This window comes from Callospermophilus lateralis, chromosome 1, assembly GCF_048772815.1.
Source record: "Callospermophilus lateralis isolate mCalLat2 chromosome 1, mCalLat2.hap1, whole genome shotgun sequence".
NCBI classification, from domain to species: domain Eukaryota; kingdom Metazoa; phylum Chordata; class Mammalia; order Rodentia; family Sciuridae; genus Callospermophilus; species Callospermophilus lateralis.
The window spans coordinates 170,041,358-170,061,784 of NC_135305.1; the positions used below are offsets into that span (position 1 = coordinate 170,041,358).

General features: G+C 49.0%; 1 protein-coding gene across 2 annotated transcripts in view; it reads left to right on the plus strand.

Annotated features, from left to right (window-relative positions):
* Positions 1–20,427, plus strand: part of Prickle2 (prickle planar cell polarity protein 2) — a 324,927-nt gene that overhangs the window by 283,229 nt on the left and 21,271 nt on the right. For both annotated transcript variants that reach the window (XM_076869411.1, XM_076869510.1), the window contains one exon: positions 4,227–5,114. In XM_076869411.1, coding sequence (XP_076725526.1) covers positions 4,227–5,114 — 888 coding nt within the window. The remainder of the gene's footprint in view (positions 1–4,226; positions 5,115–20,427) is intronic.

Consider the following 20,427-nt stretch of genomic DNA (forward strand, 5'->3'; position numbering starts at 1 on the left):
TAAAAAAGAAGAATAGGTAACAGGTCCGGGTCTGTGGACTTGGTTCAAATCCTCAGCACCCACCCTCCAAAGTAAGAACTGCAATCGTCCCCGTTGTACCGCTGAGGAGACCCAGGCACAGAGAGCTGAAGCCACTTGCCTAGGGTCATACAGCTGGAAAGAATGAGAGCTCAAATCTGAACCCAAGCAGATGGGCCGGGCAGGTTGAGAAGCCACTGGAATGGGGTGGAACTGGGGATTTGAACCCGCCTTTGTGGAGCTACGCCCTGAGGAGGTGTGGGTGGAGCCACAGAGCTAAGGACCTGTGGGTGGAGCTTCGGCTCTGAGGAAGTGTGGGAGGAGCTGCAGCGCTGAGGAAGTGTGGGCGGAGTCTCGGCCCTGAGGAAGTGTGGGTGGAGCTGCAGAGCTGAGGAAGTGTGGGTGGAGCCACAGAGCTAAGGACCTGTGGGTGGAGCTTCGGCTCTGAGGAAGTGTGGGAGGAGCTGCAGCGCTGAGGAAGTGTGGGCGGAGTCTCGGCCCTGAGGAAGTGTGGGTGGAGCTGCAGAGCTGAGGAAGTGTGGGTGGAGCCACAGAGCTAAGGACCTGTGGGTGGAGCTTCGGCTCTGAGGAAGTGTGGGAGGAGCTGCAGCGCTGAGGAAGTGTGGGCGGAGTCTAGGCCCTGAGGAAGTGTGGGTGGAGCTGCAGCGCTGAGGAAGTGTGGGCGGAGCCTCAACCCTGAGGGAGTGTGGGCGGAGTCTTGGCCCTGCGGAAGTGTGGGCGGAGCCACAGAGCTGAGGACGTGTGGGTGGAGCCGCAGAGCTGAGGAAGTGTGTGGGTGGAGCCACAGAACACAAGAAGTGTGGGCGGAGCCACAGAGCTGAGGACGTGTGGGTGGAGCCTCAGGATGTGTGGGTGGAGCCACAGAACAGAAGAAGTGTGGGCGGAGCTGCAGAGCCAACTCCTCAGCTCATTCCCTCTGGGAACCTGGTGCTTATGGGGGTGGATTTGGTTTCACAGTGGGCCTGTCACTTGGGGTCGCCCGGAGGGAAGAGGCTGCTTTGCAGGCACCGCTTCTCCTGCCTGTTTTCCCTCAGATTCTTGTCACTGCCTCTCTCGGCAAGTCTCTAGAAGTCATCCCTTCAAAGGCCAGGCTCAGGAGCTGTGGCCACTAGAGATGGACCCCGTGGACTCTGCCTTCTTGGGGAGGCTTGTCATTGTGCACTGACATAATCCAACATCTCCAGCTGCCATTCTGCCAGTTCATCAGCTGCTGCAAAAAAGAAGTAAATAAAAACACTGTACTATGTCACTCCAAAGCGCACTGGCCTAGTGCAGGTCATGAGCCTGACCCCAGCCTGCCCCTGGGGCTCGGAGATAGGGACAGACAGGTTGTTACTGGCCAGGGTTGGGTCCTACAGTGGCTTTAGCCCCACCCCACAGTCATGGTATGAGAATGGCAGGGAGATTAAGTTGCACACCAGAAGAGGCAGGAGAGCTGGTGAGAGGAAGGACCTCAGGGGCTGAGAGAGGCTCTCCAGTGCTCAGACTGTATTACCCAGGCCGACTCCCACCCCAAGGCAGCTCCTTCTCCCTTTCCTGGTGTTCTTAAGGGACCGGTGTGCATGCCCATGGAGGACCATGTCTTTCACAAACCAGGCCCAACATTTTCCTTACCTGGAGCAGCATGTTTCTTACCAAGAATTAAAGTCCACAGTTTTTTTCTATTCTACTGTTCATTAGTCAGCATTTTGTCACTGACCAAAATAGCCGGCAAGCAAAACATAAAGGAAGAAACATTTATTTGGGCTCACAGTTTCAGAGGTTCAGTTCATGGTTGGCTACATCTATTGCAGTGGGCCCAAGTGTGGCAGAACATCATGGTGGAAGGGCGTGGTGGCGGAAAGCAGTTCAGGACATGGCCAGAGACGGTAGTATGGAGCCAAGGGAACAAGATACAATCCCCCAAACAGGCCCCCAGTGACCCATTTCCTCCAGTCACACCCACCTACCCAAGTTACCGCCCAATACAGTTGTCCTTTCAAATTAACCCAGCAAGTGGATTAATTCACTTATTAGTGGATTCACAGCTAATTCATGGCTGACCTAATCATTTCACCTCTGAACATTCCTGCGTTGTCTAACATAAGCTTTGGGGGGACATTGCATATCCAAACCATGACACACTGCCTCGGTCTCTTTGGTGTGCTGAAATAGTGTAAGATTTCAACACATGTCTATTTCTCAGGTTTCTGGAGATGGGAAAGTCTGACGTCAATGCACTGGCAAATTTGGTGTCTGGTAGGGGCCCATTTCTGGTTCTTAGATGATGCCTTCTTGCTGTGTCCTCACAGAGCAGGAGAGACAGGCAGATCCCTTTGGGCCTCTTTTATAAGGGCGCTAATCCCATTCATGAGGGCAGAACTCTCCTGACCTAATTCCCTCTCAAAAGTCCTCCTAATCTAGTCCCCTGGGGGGTTAGGGTTTCAACGTAGGAATTTGGAGGGGAGACGTACATTTAGACCATAGCTACTCCTGTGGCTTACTCATTGGGATGACTTACACTGGTTTTGGGGTTCAGTTCATCCATTCGTTTAATATGGGAGGAACCCTATCATGCACCAGGCCATGTTCTGAGTCCTGGAGATACCATAGGAAACTTAATGACCCTGTCTCCATAAAGCATCACTTTTAGTGACAAAGAGAAATAATAAACCAATGCGGACCTACAGTAATGCATCTGGCAGTATTAATGCTATGAGGAAGAAGACATCAGGGAAGGGTGGAGAGTGAGGAGAGCCACTAGTGCGGTGGGCACCTAGACCTCTCCAAGGAGTTGGCATTTGAACTTACACCTAAGTTGAGTGAAGGGAACAGGATTCCTATCGTGGTTAGGAGTAAGACTTCTGGGTACAGCTCATCTCTGATTCCATAATATTACTTTAGGTATCTGTGCCTTTGTTTTCCTCATCTGAGAAATGGGAAAAGTAACACAAATCTGCCTGTAATCCCAGAAACTCAGGAGGCTGAGGCAGGAGGATCACAAGTTAGAGGCCAGCTTCTGCAACTTAGTGAGACCCTCAACAACTTAGAGTCTAACTCAAAATAGAAATAAAGAAGACTGGGGGTGTAGTTTAGAGGTAGAGCACGCCTAGGTTCAGTCCCTAGTACCAAAATGATGATGATGATGTTGATGATGATGATGATAATAATAATAAATAATACTATAAGCCTACATCAAACAATTACCAGTTAATGATTAAATGAGTTTGCGCGCGCACACACACACACACACACACACTCGTACAAAATGCCTAAAGCAAAATGCCTAAATCATTGCTTTTTCATATTAGTATTTTTACAGGTTGAGGACCCTTTCTCTGAAATTCTTGATCCCAGAAGTGTTTCAGAGTTTAGATTTTTCAGAGTTTGGAATGTTCATACATATAATGAGATTCTTTGGGGATGGGACCCAGTTCTAACCACAGAATTCACTTGGGTTTCCTATACACCTTACACACCTAGCCTGAAGATAACTTTATATATTATTTTTAATTATTTGTGCACAAAGCCAAGTTTCATTATATGGAGTTTTCTGCCCGTGGTGGTGCCAAGTTGACACTCAGGAAGTCTCAGGCTTTGGCTTTAGAGCGTTTGGATTTTGGATTTGGGGATTAGAGATGTGCAACCTGTATTACTGTTTGTTTGGGGAAAATGTGTCCCAGGAAGAATGCATGGATGGGCTTTTTTTTTTTTTTTTCTTTTCTTTTCTTTTCTTTTTGGTACAGGGGATTGGACTCAGGAACACTTAATCTAGAGTCTCTGTGTTGGGAGCAAATAAGTTAGGAGAAGCTGGTAGGATAAACTCTAAGAGAATGTGAATGTCACTTGCATGGGGACTGGTCATTGATTTCCACCCCCCCTCCCCTAGTACCAGGGATTGAACTCAGGGGCACTCAACCATTGAGCCACATCCCCAGCCCTATTTTGTATTTATTTAGAGACAGGGTCTCACTGAGTTGCTTAGCGCCTCACTTTTGCTGAGGCTGGCTTTTGCTGAGGCTGGCTTTGAACTCACGATCCTCTTGCCTCAGCCTCCCGAGCTGCTGGGATGACAGGTCTGTGCCATCGTGCGGGCTGTTTTTTGCTACACTATTCTTCTGCATCCTGAGACAGCCCAGGGAGCTTTATCCTGTGGTGATGCAATGCTCAAAGCCACTCAGCCTCCTCCCTGTCTCTTACTTCTGCAGGGATCGACCAAGGTCAGATGACCTACGACGGGCAGCACTGGCACGCCACTGAGACCTGTTTCTGCTGTGCTCACTGCAAGAAGTCCCTCCTGGGGCGGCCGTTCCTCCCGAAGCAGGGCCAGATCTTCTGCTCGCGGGCCTGCAGCGCCGGGGAGGACCCCAACGGCTCCGACTCCTCGGATTCCGCCTTCCAGAACGCCCGAGCCAAGGAGTCCCGGCGCAGCGCCAAGATCGGCAAGAATAAGGGCAAGACGGAGGAGGCCATGCTGAACCAGCACAGCCAGCTGCAGGTGAGCTCCAACCGGCTGTCGGCCGACGTGGACCCCCTGTCGCTGCAGATGGACCTGCTCAGCCTGTCCAGCCAGACGCCGAGCCTCAACCGGGACCCCATTTGGAGGAGCCGAGATGAGCCCTACCATTACGGGAACAAGATGGAGCAGAACCAGGCCCAGAGCCCCTTGCAGCTGCTGAGCCAGTGCAACATCAGGACTTCCTACAGTCCGGGGGGACAGGCGGCCGGCGCCCAGCCCGACATGTGGCCCAAGCACTTCAACAACCCCAAGAGGAGCTCGTCCATGGCCATGAAGGGACACGGCGGCAGCTTCATCAAGGACTGCCGGGAGGACTACTACCCAGGGAGGCTCAGGTCCCAGGAGAGCTACAGTGACATGTCCAGTCAAAGCTTCAGTGAGCCCCGAGGCAGCATCCAAGTCCCCAAGTACGAGGAGGAGGAAGAGGAGGAGGAGGAGGAGGAGGGCGGCGGCATGTCTGCGCAGCAGTGTCGGCCCCGCCATCCCATCAGCTCCCTGAAGTACACGGAGGACATGACGCCCACCGAGCAGACCCCCCGCGGCTCCATGGAGTCGCTGGCCCTGTCCAACGCCACAGGTAGGTTCCCGCCCTGGAAACAGCGGGGAACCGCTGGGGGCTGAGCGCTGGGGGCTGAGCACTGGTCCTCGGGATCGCAGGGTCTTTCCCGCCACCTGTCTGCTGCCAAGGACCATAAGCCCGGGTTCCAAGTGGCTTCTGTCCTTGCTGAGGTTCCCTATAGGTGGCCTGATGATAGGAGGGCTCTAGGAACAGGACAGGACCAGACGAGGAGCGGAGTGAGTGTGGACACCTCCTCTGCAGGGTGAATGCGACCAGAGAGTCATTTCAGGCGGTTGGTGCTTGGCTTTGGGCTGCTGGGGAGCGGCTGGGAGGCGAGGCCATGGGCGTGGCCTGGGCGAGGCCGTGGGCGTGGCTTAGGTGAGGCCATGGGTGTGGCCTGGGTGAGACCACGGGCGTGGCCTGGGCAAGGCACCTCCCACTGGCCAAAGACAACTTTCAGGAGAAGGGGCTGCTGGAAGCCCATGGCAGTATATGCAATACCCAGTGACCCAGCCTGGGGGTCCTTAGGACCTCAAGGCTCGCAGCACAGAGGCTGAGGCTGTCCTGAGTCCCAGTGTCGTAGGGAGCCTGTCTGTGCAGATAAAGACGCAGCAGTGTTCAGAGAGAGATGAGGAAAGGCTGGCGGGCGGGGAATGGCCCAAGTGGAGAGAGGGAGAGGCCCTCGTGCATGCTGCCCGCAGCGCGGTCGTCCAGCCAGATGTTGGGTGAGATGGGAGGATCGCGGTACAGTAGGATCTGCTCGCCACTGCTGCCATAGTCAAGTTCACGGTCAAGAGCTCATCCTCTCCAGCAGGCAGTAGACCACCAGTCACAGGTGGGGAGGGCGGTGTATCTGCCATGGGCAGGGCCATGCACTGGTCCACAGTGGATGGAACATAAAACCGACCGGTCCCTCATCACAACAGTTTGACAGGAACTGTTCTAAGATGCACTAAGTCTGTCTGTCCCTTTAAGGGTGGGGAACCAGGGCCACACATGGACTTCTTACACTAGGGACCCCATAGTCAAATGTGTCGGCCTGTGATTGCGAGAGTTTGTGTGTCAACCCCATCTGAAGGGGACAGTGACTGCTTAGCTCCACCTGCTGCCAGTTTCCATGTGCAGGAATCTTTTTTATTTAGCGAACATTTACATCCCTCTTACTACATGCCTAACATTACTCTAGGCACACTAGAAATATTAGATCCTTTTATTAAATGGTTACTACATTATAAGGGGAGTGTGTTACAATTCTCATTTTGAAGTTGAAGAAACTGAAAAACAGAGAGGTCAAGGGGTTTGCCCAGTCATCCAGCTTTTCAGTACTGGAGCGCATAAGGCTGCACATAAGACTCGAGAACCCAGCTCTTAGCCACCTCAGGCCACTAACCTAACATGAGCCACATCTTCTCAGATCTTCCAGTTTTTCTAAGCATGGTTAAAAACATGGATTTTTAAAAAATGTGTAATCTACTTAAACCTTCTGTAGACAGAACCTATTTCTGAGTCATAGGATGTCTATACAGTGTGTTTACCTTTTATCTCCCTCAGATGCTTTCACATCTGTGTTCCCATCTGTCCCCAAGGATAAAAAGCAGATATCCGCCAGGTGCAGTGGCACACACTTGTAATCCCAGCAGCTCGGGAGGCTGAGGCAGGAGGATCTCGAGTTCAAAGTCAGCCTCAGTAACTTAGGCCCTAAGCAACTCCAAACAAAATAGAAAAAGGGCTGGGGAGGGGCTCAGTGGTTGAGTGCCCCTGGGTTCAATCCCCAGCACCAAAACACACACACACACACACACACACAGAGCAGATTTCCTTACCCTTGTGTTTCAGATTAAAAAAAAAAAAAAAAAAAAGGCCCTGATGGCAGGTCTCCCTGACGGCGTAGAGGCCAGCCATCAGTGCAGAGTGATGACTCCCTGGCTTCCAGCCCGCCTGTGTTATTCTCGAAAGATTTATGTGCTATAATTATTTAAGAGGCCAGCAGATAAATATGTACTTCAGCTCTGAAGCAGAGTGTCTGAGTTTCTCGGAGCTCCACCACCTGCGTTAGAATCATCAGGCTGCTGGGTGAAAACTAGCCTCCCTGGCCTCCCAGAGAGCCCCTGCGGCAGGACTCAGAGGTGGGCTCCGGAATCTGCATTCAAACCAGCTCCCTGCTGGTGCCAATGTGCACCCTCCTCTGAGGACCGCTGTGCCTGGGTCTGTCTGGTATTGCCTCACATTGGGCTTCCTGAGGAAGGAAACCAGGAGAGTTCAAGGTTGGGAAATCTTGGAAAACCCAAGTGAGAAAGAACGTCCAGGCTGTCCTTCTGAGCTCCTGAGATCACAAACTACTCATCCTCATGATTTTCTGTGGATGTTTGGGCAAAGTAACTAAAGCCCCTCTTCACCTCAGATTTTTGGGACAACCCTGAATCATGTCTGAAAAAAACTTGAGGATACAAGTCAGGCCTGGTGGTGCACATCTGTAATCCCAGCTACTTGGGAGGCCAAGGCAGGAGGATCACAAGTTGGAGGACAGCCTCAACAACTTAGTGAGACCCTGGCTCAAAATAAAAGGGACTGAGGGTGTAGGAGGGTGTAGCTCCCTGACTTCAATCCCTAGTGCCACAAAAAAAGAAAGAAAAGAAAAGAAAAGAAAAGAAAAGAAAGAAAGAAAGAAAGAAAGAAAAAAATTCTTAACTTCAAGGTAGGGATCCACTAGCAACATGTGGCTACTGAAATTAAAATTAAGTGAAATGAACGTTTTAGGCCATCAATTATACTAGCGACATTTCAGGTGTTCAACAGCAAAGGGCTGAAATTCGAATTTCACTTAATTGTCAATAGTTTAATGAGCCCCCAGGGTTTAATGGCAGCCCTTTTGGACCTCACACATGACATAGGGTGGGCTGATGGGTGGGCACGATATTAACCCCATCTTCAGTCTCTGGGGACATTCTCAAGTGAGTCCTGGAGCCCCTCCCTAGGTTCATTCTACCTTTGTCAATAGGGAGTCATGTGGCCTTATACAGGTCACCTAAGTTCTCTAGGACTCCGGTTCCTTATGCCTGCAATTCGGTGACTAATGACACTTCCTTTGCAGGGACTTGGGGGGAATTAAATCATAAATGCATTCAATTTTATTGCTCCCGTCTTTGACACACCTGACCTTCTGTATTGGCCACCTGATGTTCTCCATTATTAATTCTTTCTCTTTCCAAAGATGCTGCTCATGATTTTAGCTACAGAATTCTCCCAGTGTCCAGAGCTGTGCAGTTTTCCATTTTGAATTTAAAATAGTCCTGCAGGGCTGGGGCTGGGGCTCAGTGGTAAAGCGCTCATCCAGCATGTTGAGGCACTGGGTTGGATCCTCAACACCATGTAAAAATATATAAATAAAATAAAGGTATTGTGTCCATCTACAACATATATATATATATATATATATATATATATATATATATATATATATATATATCTGAAGGCTCCTCTTTCTCTAAACAAGCTCTAGAAGAACATGAGAAGCAGAGAATTGAAGAAATATCTTTAAAAAAATGGGGGATGGGGCTGGGATATAGCACAGTTGGTAGAGTGCTTGCCTTGCACACACAAGGCCCTGGGTTCTAATCCCCAACACCACAAAAGTATGAGTAACCGTATGTGCCCCAGAAGCTTAGGCAAAACTCCTCGGTCCTTCCTCTGACTGAGGCTTCAGGATAATGGACCTTTTTTCTTTTTTTTCCTTCCATAGACAGTGACTGTTACTCAGCCTGTTGTGTTTAATCTGGCATGAAGTGTGACCTTTCTAGTGGGCAGCCTTTTTCCTTAGAACAGATCTGGAGAAGCAGATAACTCCAGTGGCTGGCCAGACTCCCATCTGGGCCTTGGCCCCTCTCTTGTTTGTTTAGAACTGGGAGCATACAGTCCTTTCTTCTTGGAAAACCCAGCCATCCCTTATGCTCGCCCAGCGTGAGGCAGGCAGGCTCAGCCACCATTCACCCCACCTCCGCCTGGGGGCCTTGCAAAAGCTCTTTAATCCTGCTGTTCCCTGAAGGGGCGTCTCAAGAAGCTCAGAACTTGGATGATCCTGGTCTTTAAAATAAAGTAACCCATTGCAGTGGCACTTGCCTATAATCCTAGCTGCTTGGGAGGCTGAGGAAGGAGGATAGCAAGTTCGAGGCTGGCTTCAGCAATTGAGCAAGGCCCTAAGCAACGTAGTGAGACCCTGTCTCCAAATAAAATATTAAAAGGGCTGGGGATGTGGCTCAGTGGTTAAGTGCCCCTGGGTTCAATCGCTGGTCCCCCCCAAACAATAACAACAACAAAAATAGTAACAGAGGAGAAAGCCACACTGAGCACCAATCATCTACTGGACCCAGGAACCAGGACACTGTAGAGTTAGAATTGGGCCTGTGGGTGGGTGTGGTGGCACATGCCTGTCATCCCAGCAGCTCAGGAGGCTGAGGCAGGAGGATTGCTAGTTCAAAGCCACCCTCAGCAAAAGCAAGGTGCTAAGCAACTCCTTGAGACCCTGTCTCTAAATAAAATGCAAAATAGGGCTGGGGATGGGGCTCGGTGGCCGAGTGCCCCTGAGTTCAATCCCTGGTACCCCTCGCCGAAAAAAGAGTTGGGTTTGGGGACAGAGGCCACAGCCCTGGACAGTTGCAGACTGTGAGCTGGTCCCTGGTGAAGGACTCTGGGGGAGGATGATGAGACTGTTCCTTTCTGCAAGGGCTGACAGGACCAGCAAAGTTCAGGGCACATGGGAAGGAAGTCTGGCTGTGGGTGGGGTAAGAGAAGAGGAGCCGTGACTTCTGCTCATGCTCTCATTCAGCAAATCTGACGTGAGCGCCTGCCCCGTGACTCCAGCAGTTGGAGAGCGTGACCGCAGACACCAGAATCTGGACTTTGGAGTTTAACAGCTGTGTGACTTTGGGCAGCTGACATCTCTTCTGTGCCTCAGTGTCCTCATCTTTGAAATAGAGTGACAGTAGTGCCCAGCCCTGCAGGGACGCTGTAGGAAACAAATGAGTTCATTCCCATAAAGAATTGAGAACAGGGTCCCCTGATAGCAGCTGTCATCTGGATCAGTTGGCATGACAGCCCAGGCCGGGGGCGGAGGGGGCAGTGCTGATGTAAAGTGAACCTGGGTCTTTCCTTCTTCTCCCTCCTAGCCTATGGGAGTTGACAGTCACCAACCAGTTGTGTGATCTAAAATTGCATCTGGGATACGCATATGGCTAGAAAAGGTGACAAAGGGGATATTGGCCAAGTCAGGTAGGCCAGAGAGGGCATCCTGAAAAAGTGATACTTAGAGATAAGGGAGGGGACATTCTAGGCAGCAAGAGCAGCATGGGCAAAGGTCCTGTGGTTGGACTATATGGGAAGTATGAGGAGCTGGGAGAAGATCCATGGCTGGATGGTGCACAGAGGGTCAAAAGAATTCTGAGAAGAACCAGAGAATTCCAATCCATTCAAGGCCCGAGGGCCTAGGCCTTCTTACTAAGGGCCACGGAGACTTCTTAAAATGTCAGGGCAAGAAAGGAGGGGGAGGTACACAATCCTGATGCTGAGTGTGGAAGGGACTGGGAAAGGGCAGGTGCCGATGCAGACAGGCCCAGGAGGCAGGACTGTGCAGCCCAGGCGGGAGGTGAAGGTCACATCTTCGAGGTATCAGCAGGGTGCAGAATGCCAGCAGCTGAGAGGAGAAGTTGGCCGAGGTTTCAGTGCCCCCGGTGTGGCAAAGTCCCGGGAGTCAGAGGAAAAACAAGTCGGAAAATACTAGAAATGTCAAGCCTTACTGTCCTGTGACCTCTGACCCTGGCCAGCTTCAGCTGAAGGCCAGTGCGTCGTTGGCGTGGGTGCGAGTTGACACAGCAGGGCCAGAGGTCCACCCCGCACCCCCATCAGCATTACTGTCAATGTCAAGTGCACAACCCCAACGGCATCACCCCCGCGCCTCAGAAGGGAAGCCAAGTTGAGCAGCACCCAGGGGGACGGGTGGCTGGGGTGGGGTGGGTGGTTTTTCCAGCACGGTTGGCAAAGTGGAGGAGAATTTCAAAACAGCCACATGAGGATCTGAAGCAACGATTGGAACAGCTCACTCTACCAAGAATGTCTAAAATGCTTTTTAATCCTCATAATGCAAAACAGCTCTGCATTTAGTTTGAGGGAGGAAAATCCCTCTGTTCTGCAGAGCTGGGGTGGCCATCCCCTAACCCTGTGCTTTATCTGAATAATTGGGTAAAGCCTCATAACCAGCGATGCCCGTCACTTGAGTACCAGCACCTCAGACATGTTCATGAGTCGCAGGGTCCAGATCTTTCCGTCCACTGCCTTCGCTGGGGAAGATGTGGGGCTCAGCCTGGAATTGCAGGCTTGAAAGCCCTTGGAATTCACCCATCAGTCAGCTGCAGGTCCAGCCTGGGATGTGCCAGCCTAGGATGTGCTTGGGAAAGGGTTAGAGATTGTCTTTGTCCCTTGATACCACACAACTCTTCTGTTTACGAGGATCAAAATTCCAGCTCTAGGCCGGGCATGGTGGTGCACATCTGTCATCCCAGCAGCTCGGGAGGCTGAGGCAGGAGAATTGTGAGTTCAAACCCAGCCTCAGCAAAAGCGAGGCCCTAAGCAACTCAGTGAGACCCTGTCTCTAAATAAAATACAAAATAGGGCTGGGGATGGGGCTCAGTGGTCGAGTGCCCCTGAGTTCAATCCCAGGTACACCCCCCAAACACACAAAGAAAAGCTGTGAATTCCACTCCTGGCCACAGAACAGAGCCTGGATAGAAACCCACAGAGTGAAAGTCATGGGCGAAGTGGCCTCTCACTGGGCTCTCTGGGTGGATTTCCTGGGTGGGGGAGGGAAGCAGAGGACATTCCCACAGTAGGTGCCAGAGGAGGGCAGCAGGGGACAGAGGGACAGAGCCCTGCCCCGGAGTGGCCCATTCCTGCCACATGCCTTGGTCTGATGGACATTTTCTGGGTCCATAGAAATTTTTCCAGTGTCCTGATTTTTGCTGGCTCTTCGGGAGGTATATTTTTAATCTTCCTGGACGGGGGCAGTCACCTGTGACCAGAGTTATCCGCGCTGCTGACAGGGCAGAAGAGGTGACTTATTCATCTTATAACGAAAAAGCAACACTAGAAAATTGATTCCACGGTGGCGGCAGGGCCAGGGTGCGGGGTGGAGGGTCGGGGTGCGGGGATGGGGGTGCCGAAAGGGGATCCAGGTGGCAACGTGCACTTCAGAATGGTGCAAAAATCAGGCAGAGGGAATTTTTCAAGAATATGCATACAATTCTTTTGGAGCGTTTGCATCTGGGAAGCTCACAAAGGGAAGTGAAAGAAATTGCTCTTTTCCACTTGAAAATGGCTTTGAAATTCGAATTTTTATTATTTATTTTTGATATATGAACAGTAGGGAAAAGTAGAAGAGAAAAATTAAGACATAGTTTGATTGGTGTTAATATTTTGGTGCATTGATTGGTGCCTTCTTTTTTTCCTACCTGGGTTGTAAGTGTATTAAATATAAGCAGGGCGCAGTGGAACACACCTGTGATCCCAGTGGCTCTGGAGGCTGAGGCAGGAGCAATTGAGCTGCTATGAACATTGACCTGGCTACATCACTATAGTATGCTGATTTTAAGTTCTTTAGGTATAGACTAAGGAGTGGAATAACTGGGTGATTCCAATCCAAGTTTTCTAAGGAATCTCCACATTGCTTTCCATATTGGCTATACCAATTTGCAGTCCCACCAGCAATGTATGAGTGTGTCTTTCTCCCCACATCCTCGCCAACACTTATTATCGGCTGTGTTCTTGATAACTGCCATTCTGACTAGAGTGAGATGATATCTTAGAGTAGCTTTGATTTGCATTTCTCTAATTTCTAAAGAAGTTGAACATTTTTTCATATATTTGTTGATCATTTGTATATCTTCTTCTGATAAATGTCTGTTCAGTTCCTTAGCCCAATTATTGATTGGGCTATTCATTTTTTAGGTGTTAAGTTTTTTGAGTTCTTTATATATCCTGGAGATTAGTGCTATCTCTGATGTGCATGTAGTAAAGATATTCTCCCATTCTATAGGCTCTCTCTTCAAATTATTGTTTCCTTTGCTAAGCAGAAGCATTTTAGTTTGAATCCATCCCATTTATTAATTCTTGATTTTATTTCTTGCACAGTAGGAGTGTGTCTAAGGAAGTCAGGACCTAATCCAACGTGATGAAGATATGGGCCTACTTTTTCTTTTGTGCAGGGTCTCTGGTCTAATTCCTAGGTCCCTAATCCACTTTGATTTGAGCTTTGAGAGATAGCTGTTTAATTTCATTTTGCTGCATATGGATTTCCAGTTTTCCCAGCACCATTTGTTGAAGAGGCCTCTTTTCGCCACTATGTGTTTTAGGAGCCTTTATCTAGCATGAGATGACTGTCTCTGTTGTCTTCTATTTTGTACCAAGGAATCAGCCTTTTCAACAAATGCCTCTTTTGAGACCACTGAGCCACAGAAACCAGATTCCTTGTATCCTATGGGGCAGTCGACACCATTGAGCAGCTTACCCATGCTTAGAACTTGTCTAGCCAGGCAGGTGGAGCACGCCTGTAATCCCAGCAGCTCTGGAGGCTGAGGCAGGAGGATTGCAAATTCAAAGCCAGTCTCAGGAACTTAGTGAGGCCCTAAGCAACTCAGAGAGACCCTGTCTCTAAATAAAATATGAAAAAGGGCTGGGGATGTGGCTCAGTGGTTAAGTGCCCTGGGTTCAATCCCTAGTAACCAAAAAAAAAAAAAAAAAAAAACAAACCAGAGTTTGCATCTATGTGCTCCTACCCCTTTATATCCTCTCTTAGCCCTGGGCCCAGCCTCCTGTTGAGACAAAAGAAAAATTAGATTAGGCTTCATCTCAAAAGTTCTGGAGCTGTCCTGAGCTCAGCTAGCTGTCAGCATAGCACACAGCATCTCAGTGAAGAGCACCTTCTCTGATGCATGCCGCGCTATCTTCCTTAAGGATGCAGCATGGATTTGATGTGTAAGATGACGACAGTGACCAAGATCATGCCTTTGATGACTGCATGAGAGACGGGACAACAGGGCGCTCACAGCACTCAGTGCGGAATCAAACTGCACATTTCATATTTCATATTTCAGCTCAATAGGAAAATCAAAAGACAGTGAGAGCAAAGTCTCAGAAATGTGAGGTTGGTGGGTTGGGTGGTTGCTTGTTTCACCTACAAGGAATTTTCATTCTGAACCTGTTACCAGCCTCACCCTTGGGACCCCGGCGGCTGTGTGCGCATGTGCGAGTCCGTATGTGCGCATGTGCATGTGTGCTGCGTCTGCGCATAGGGGCACATGTGCGCATGCGTATTCCTGTGTTTCTAGCCCGTTCATCCAGGCGTCCCCTACAGCCTACCCTCCCCACCTCAAGACCACACCTGGACGCATTTTGGGGAGACTGCTGGCACAAATCGGGCCGAGCCAACATACAGGACACCATTCAGAAGACCAAGTGTCTTCCACTACAACGTCATTAAGAAAAATCCTAGTGTTTTCTTTTACTAAAGAAACGTGCTAGCATGGTTCCGCCATCTTTCCTTGTTTCCAGAAGATAGCCCTTCCCGACTCCTCCCTGCCAAGGGTTCCTTGATCCAGTTTGCAGATTATCCAGCTCTGGTCTTCTCTTTTTTTCCTCCCTGTGTATGAGGAATGGAAACAAAAACTTGTCTATTTTGCTTCTTGCCCAGTGGAGCAGGGACTGTGCCTTTCCATTCTCTGGGTCTTTCTTTGGGACAAATCTTTGCTTCTCAGCTGTGCTGAGTCTAAGGGATCCTTGCTTTTGGGGGTCAGTTGTCCAGCCCCATCCAAGATGCCTGCCTGTCTTGTTATCAGTCCCAAGACACCTGTGGGGATTTGCTTCTGATTCTGACATTGTGCTCTTTGCTGAGAAAGTCCCTGGCACTAAGTCTGTACTGCCTAGTGGTGAGCAGGCATTGCCTTGCCAAGATCTCTTGTCCTGGCTGGAGCAGACTCCTCCACGGTGCCTTTTAAAATCAGAAGAGCCAATTTGAAGACAGAAAAGTCCAGTTCTGACTTTACTTGTGTCTTTTCCTTGGGCACAGAATGAGCTCATGGCTGCAAGTGAAAGAAGAGAACAGACTAGAATAATTCATCCTTTTTCTTTCTTTCTTTATATTTGAATATGAGTTCCAGGTACAAAATCAAGGGGGGAATCTCATCCACACGCTTTACAAGCTCTGATCAGTGGGAGCAGGGCGATCTGGATCAGAGGGGGTAGGGATGGTGAGAGGGGATGGGTTTTGCCACCCAGATGATATTGGGAAGTTGGGAGACATATTTGGGTGTCAAAACTATGAATGCAGCTGGGCATGGTAACTCACACCTGTAATCCCAGCAGCTCAACAGGAAGATCATGAGTTCAAATCCAGATTCAGCAACTTAGGGAGACCCTAAGCAACTCAGGGAGACTCTGTCAATAAAATATATATTAAAAAGGGAGGCTGGGGATGTGGCTAGTGGTTAAGTACCCCTGGGTTCAATCCCTTGTACCCAAAAATATGTGGGTGCAGGTGCTACTGGCTTCTCATAGGAGAAATTAGACTTAAACATCTTATAATGCAGAGATCAGCAGTCCCCCTTCCCACTCAACAAAGAATTATGTAGGCTCATATTGCCAGCAGTGCCCACACAGGAAGCCCATCCTAGACTCAGAGAATTCCCCTGAAACCATTAGTCCCCATCTAAGTCACTCTGGACCAAATCAGAGGAAAATGTGATATGGTGGGAAGGGGTCTCCCCACTGAGCATCTCAGAAGATTACTCTGCAGTGGAAAGAAGCCTTCTTAAAAATTTTGTTTTTTTTAGTTATACATAGTAGAATGTATTTTAACGTATTCTACATACATGGAGTATAACTTATTCTAATTAGAATCTCATTCTTGTGGTTGTACATGACATGGAGTTTCACTGGTCATGAATTCATAGGAATGAACATAGGAAAGTTAAGTCCTATTCATTCCACCGTCTTTCCCATTCCCATCCCTCTCTCTTCCCTTCATTCCCCTTTATGTAATCCAGCGAACTGCTATTCTTCCCCTTTTCCTCTTATTGTGGGTCAGCATCTGCATATCAGAGAAAACATTCGGACTTTGGCTTCCTGAGTCTGGCTTATTTCATTTAGTATGATAGTCTTCAGTTCCATCCATTGGAAATGCCATCATTTCATTCTTCTTTAAGGCTCAATAATATTCCATTGTGTATATAGTCCACATTTTCTTTATCCATTCATCTGTTGAAGGGCACCTAAGTTGCTTCCATAGCTTAGCTATTGTGAATTAAGCTGGTGTAACATTGATATGGCTATGTCACTGTAGTATGCTGATTTTAAGCCAGAAAGAGCCCTTTTTGCTTCTTGATCTGAGCCCAGCTATAGTACTTGAGTGTTGAAGAGTCAAACTAACTTGGTTGAAATCCACCCCAAGCACGTGGCTTGACTCTCCCAGGCCCTCAGCTTCCTGAGCAAAGGTAACACCAGCGCGTGGGCTGCTGGGAGGTGGGAGGTATCACGCAGGAAGCCCACCCCCCCTCCTGTCACCTGCTCATTTGATGTAGGAGTTGTTATTACTCTTATTAGGTACCCTGGAGTGCCGACCTCCTGCCACCGTCCTTTAATTTTGTCTCAGCCTATTGCTCACTTAACAGGGAGAAGGAAGATTGAATGGAGCTCAGGAATCATAATAAAAAGGGTTAAGAATCAGCCGGTGAGCGGGAGGTTTGGCCATCTGGGTAGTGTCAGTGACCCAGACCCATGCTGACCCCCAGACAACTAGGAAGCTCTGTGGCTTGGGGTTTTGGGGAATGCTTGCCACCTGAAAGATGAGCCCCGGCCCCCAGGATCTGATTCTCCATCTTGCCTGAGCTAATTGAGGCTATTGGAATCTGTGGCCTAATTATGCCCGTGTAACACCTATTAAGGCTAATGGAACCCAACCTCAGCGGGTGAGAGAGGGGACTGTCACCTCACAGAGCTCTGCTTTCCAGTGCCAAGCCTCCCTCCCCCAGTATCAATTAACTTCTCAGCAAATTCCCATTAGCCACAGCTTAGAGGAATTAATTTGTTCTTTGAGTCTGCAGATGAGAAACAGGCCCAGCCTTGGGCCAGATAGAGACAGACAATGGTGAAGTCATAACAATGGACGTTTTCCACCGAGATTGTTTCAGCTCCAAGAATGAACCCTACCCTCTGCTTGGCTGCATCTCTTTCCAGCTCTGTCCTTCTGTAGGGAGAGGGAAAGACTCCAGCCTGTCCTTAGCTTCTCCTCAGCTGCCTTGATGCAGCCCACCAGCATCGCAGAGGGACCCAGGACCCACAGGGACCCTGGACCTGGCCAGACTTTCTGCTGTCACTTTTATACTCTGAAGCTATTTATTGTAGGTGCATTTGTGGGGACAATAGGAGATGAACTTTTTTTTTTTTTAACTAAGGATTGAACCCAGGGGGCTTAACCACTGAGCCCCATATCCAGCCCTTTAAATATTTTATTTAGAGACAGGATCTCACTGAATTGCTTTGGGTTTGAAGTTGCTAAGTTGCTGAGGCTGGCTTTGAACTCGAGATCCTCCTGCCTCAGCCTCCTGAGCCTCTGGGATTACAGACAGGTGTCACCCATGTATCTTTGATCTGGCAGTGTTGGAAGAAGTGGATCAGAGGTCAGATTTTATTCCAGTTGTCCACTGAACCCCAGGACTACTGCAAAACCAGAATTTTAAAACTTTTAATGAGTTCCTAGAGCACCACCCCCTCCCACCCACCACCCATCTACCCAAGTCTTGTAGCAGCTGAACTCCAAAGCCCCTCCTGGGAGCCTCCATTTGTAAATACCATTTGCTCTCACACCAGCCTCTGATATTGTGTATCTCATTTGCAGAAACTGCATAAGATGCCACATCCTCCCACACAGCACCCCCCAAAAATATGTCTCCAGTTCTGTTGGGTTTCTGGAGTTACCATTTCCAGAGGGGGCTGTGCTGGTGGGTCTGCCCCACCCACCATCAATCCCATCAGCCCCTGTTTTAGCTGTTTTCTCCACCACAGTTGGATCCAAGATCATTTTTGGAACCAGAAAGTTATGGGGAAGAAAAAGATATTTTTAAAAGCCTCGATTCTGAGTTTCATATGCCTTTGTGCAACAGATATTTATTGAGCACCTACCTTGTGCCAGGCAATCTATTAGGGACCAAGTATATGTTAATAAATCAGATGCAGTGCCTGTGGGAGTCAGGGCCCCAGAGGACACAGATCTAGCACTCAAGGGGTAATTACAGAAAGGTTAATGAGGGAGAGGTTAGCAACCCAGCCCTGGGAAGAGAGGCACAGTCAAGCTGAGCCAGAGCAATCAAACCTTGACCTGTGTCACCTTGGAGCTTCTCCCACTGGTCAAACTCAACTAGAAGCCAGAGGGCAAAGGAGACATCGATGCTCCTTCCAGGGCAGAGAAGAGAGGAGAGTGATTTATTCTCTAGCTGGGGATGTACCAGTACACCAAAGGGCAGACCGTGGTAAGTGCAAAGAAAGATAAAAAGGAAGCCAGGGAAAGAGTAAAGAACCTTGAAGGCTAACTACATAAAAGGTGCGGTCAGAGAAGCTCTCCGGAGTGGCCTGTAAGCTAAGACTTGAATAAGAAGGACTTTTCAAAGGAAGTGAGGGGAGGTAGAAGGTGGTCGTTGACCTTAAGAATAACATATGCGACTAGGTGCCGTGGCACATGCCAGGAATCCCAGCAGTCAGGAGGCTGAGACAGGAGGATCATGAGTTCAAAGCCAGCCTCAGCCACTTAGCAAGGCCCTAAGAAACTCAGAGAGGCCTTCAGCAATTCTACGAGACCCTGTCTCTAAATAAAATATGAAAAAGGGCTGGGGGTGTGGCTGAGTGGTAAGCGCCCCTGGGTTCAATCCCTGGTACAAAAAAAAAATAAAATAAAAACAGGAATAACAGATGCAAGGGCCCTGGGGCAAAGGAGAATCTGTCTGGTTCCAAAATTTTAAAAAAGAGGCTGAAGTGATAAGATTCTCATTGTAGAAGGGATGAGAACTATAATTGGAACAGTGAAGCACTCACATTTGATTGCTGGCTCAAACTCAGCCTCCTGGTGTCCCTGTGAGACCACTGCCCTGCTCCCCTTTCTTAGTGGTGTGTCTTAAAGTAGAAAAAACACCAGATGACTTCCAGAGGGGGGCTGAGAAAGCAAAGGCAGAACTGCAGAGAAGCAGTGGGTCAGAGATGTGTGTCCTGCAGAATGGGGGTGGAGAACCCGACACTTAAAATGGAAAGAGGGAAGCAATATCTGTGAGCTTCTGCAGATCATTCTCTTGCTAAAGCTTATTTTTAATTTCAGGGCTAATTTCTGCCCTGCTCAGATCCTGGATTTTATGTACATAGTCTATATGAATTTTACTCCAGGCATCGTGGCTTAGCCAAGCAATTAACATATAAATCTGATTAGAGCAAAAGCATTTCCTTAAGAGAGAGTAAGCCTTAAGAACATGGCTAAACAAAGGTCTGATTCACAAATCCCCCTATTTTTCTTCTTTTCTTACACACATCAGCCAGTTTGGCTGTGACAGACCAGCTCCAGCGTCTCTGGATATAACTGCTGATCCTTAAGAAGAAAGATTGGGCAGTTATCATTTTTCCTGTGTGGATGTTGCCGTGGTTACAAAAGGCTTTCCCCCATCTTTCAAAGATCTGGATCTTCCCGTCCTTCTTCAAATTCTTGATTGAGGTCCAAGCATCCAGCAGGAAGATTTCACGCGACTGGGGGGAAGTTCCTCCTGTAACATGTCACTCAAGACTCTCCTCACGTGGTAGAAAAGACCAGGACACCAAGGGAATTCGCAGCTTAGGGCCGATCCAGTGACCAGCGGCCAGTGCCGGGCCTTACAGATTTGAAGAGCTATCACGTGTCTGAGGCCCCAGTTTTGTTCTGCTTAAGGTGACAAAGGGGGCCAGTGTCCTTTGAGACTTCTTCCCTCAGCCTGGCCGGGTTCAGGATAAACATTTAATACTTTAGATTTTAGAGTGGACAGATCTTCTTCAGCTCTTCTAAGAGAGGGGCAGCCACTGGAGAGATGTGAGATAAATGCTCAAACACGTGGCCACATATGGAATGACCTGGGGAGTTTAAGAGAAATCACCCCAGATGGGCGGGGGTTGTGGCTCAGTGGTAGAGCCTTGCCTGGCATGTAGGAGGCCAAATCTAACCCTCAGCACCGCATAAAATAAATAGTAAAAGATCCACTGACAATTTAAAGATTAAAAAAGAAAG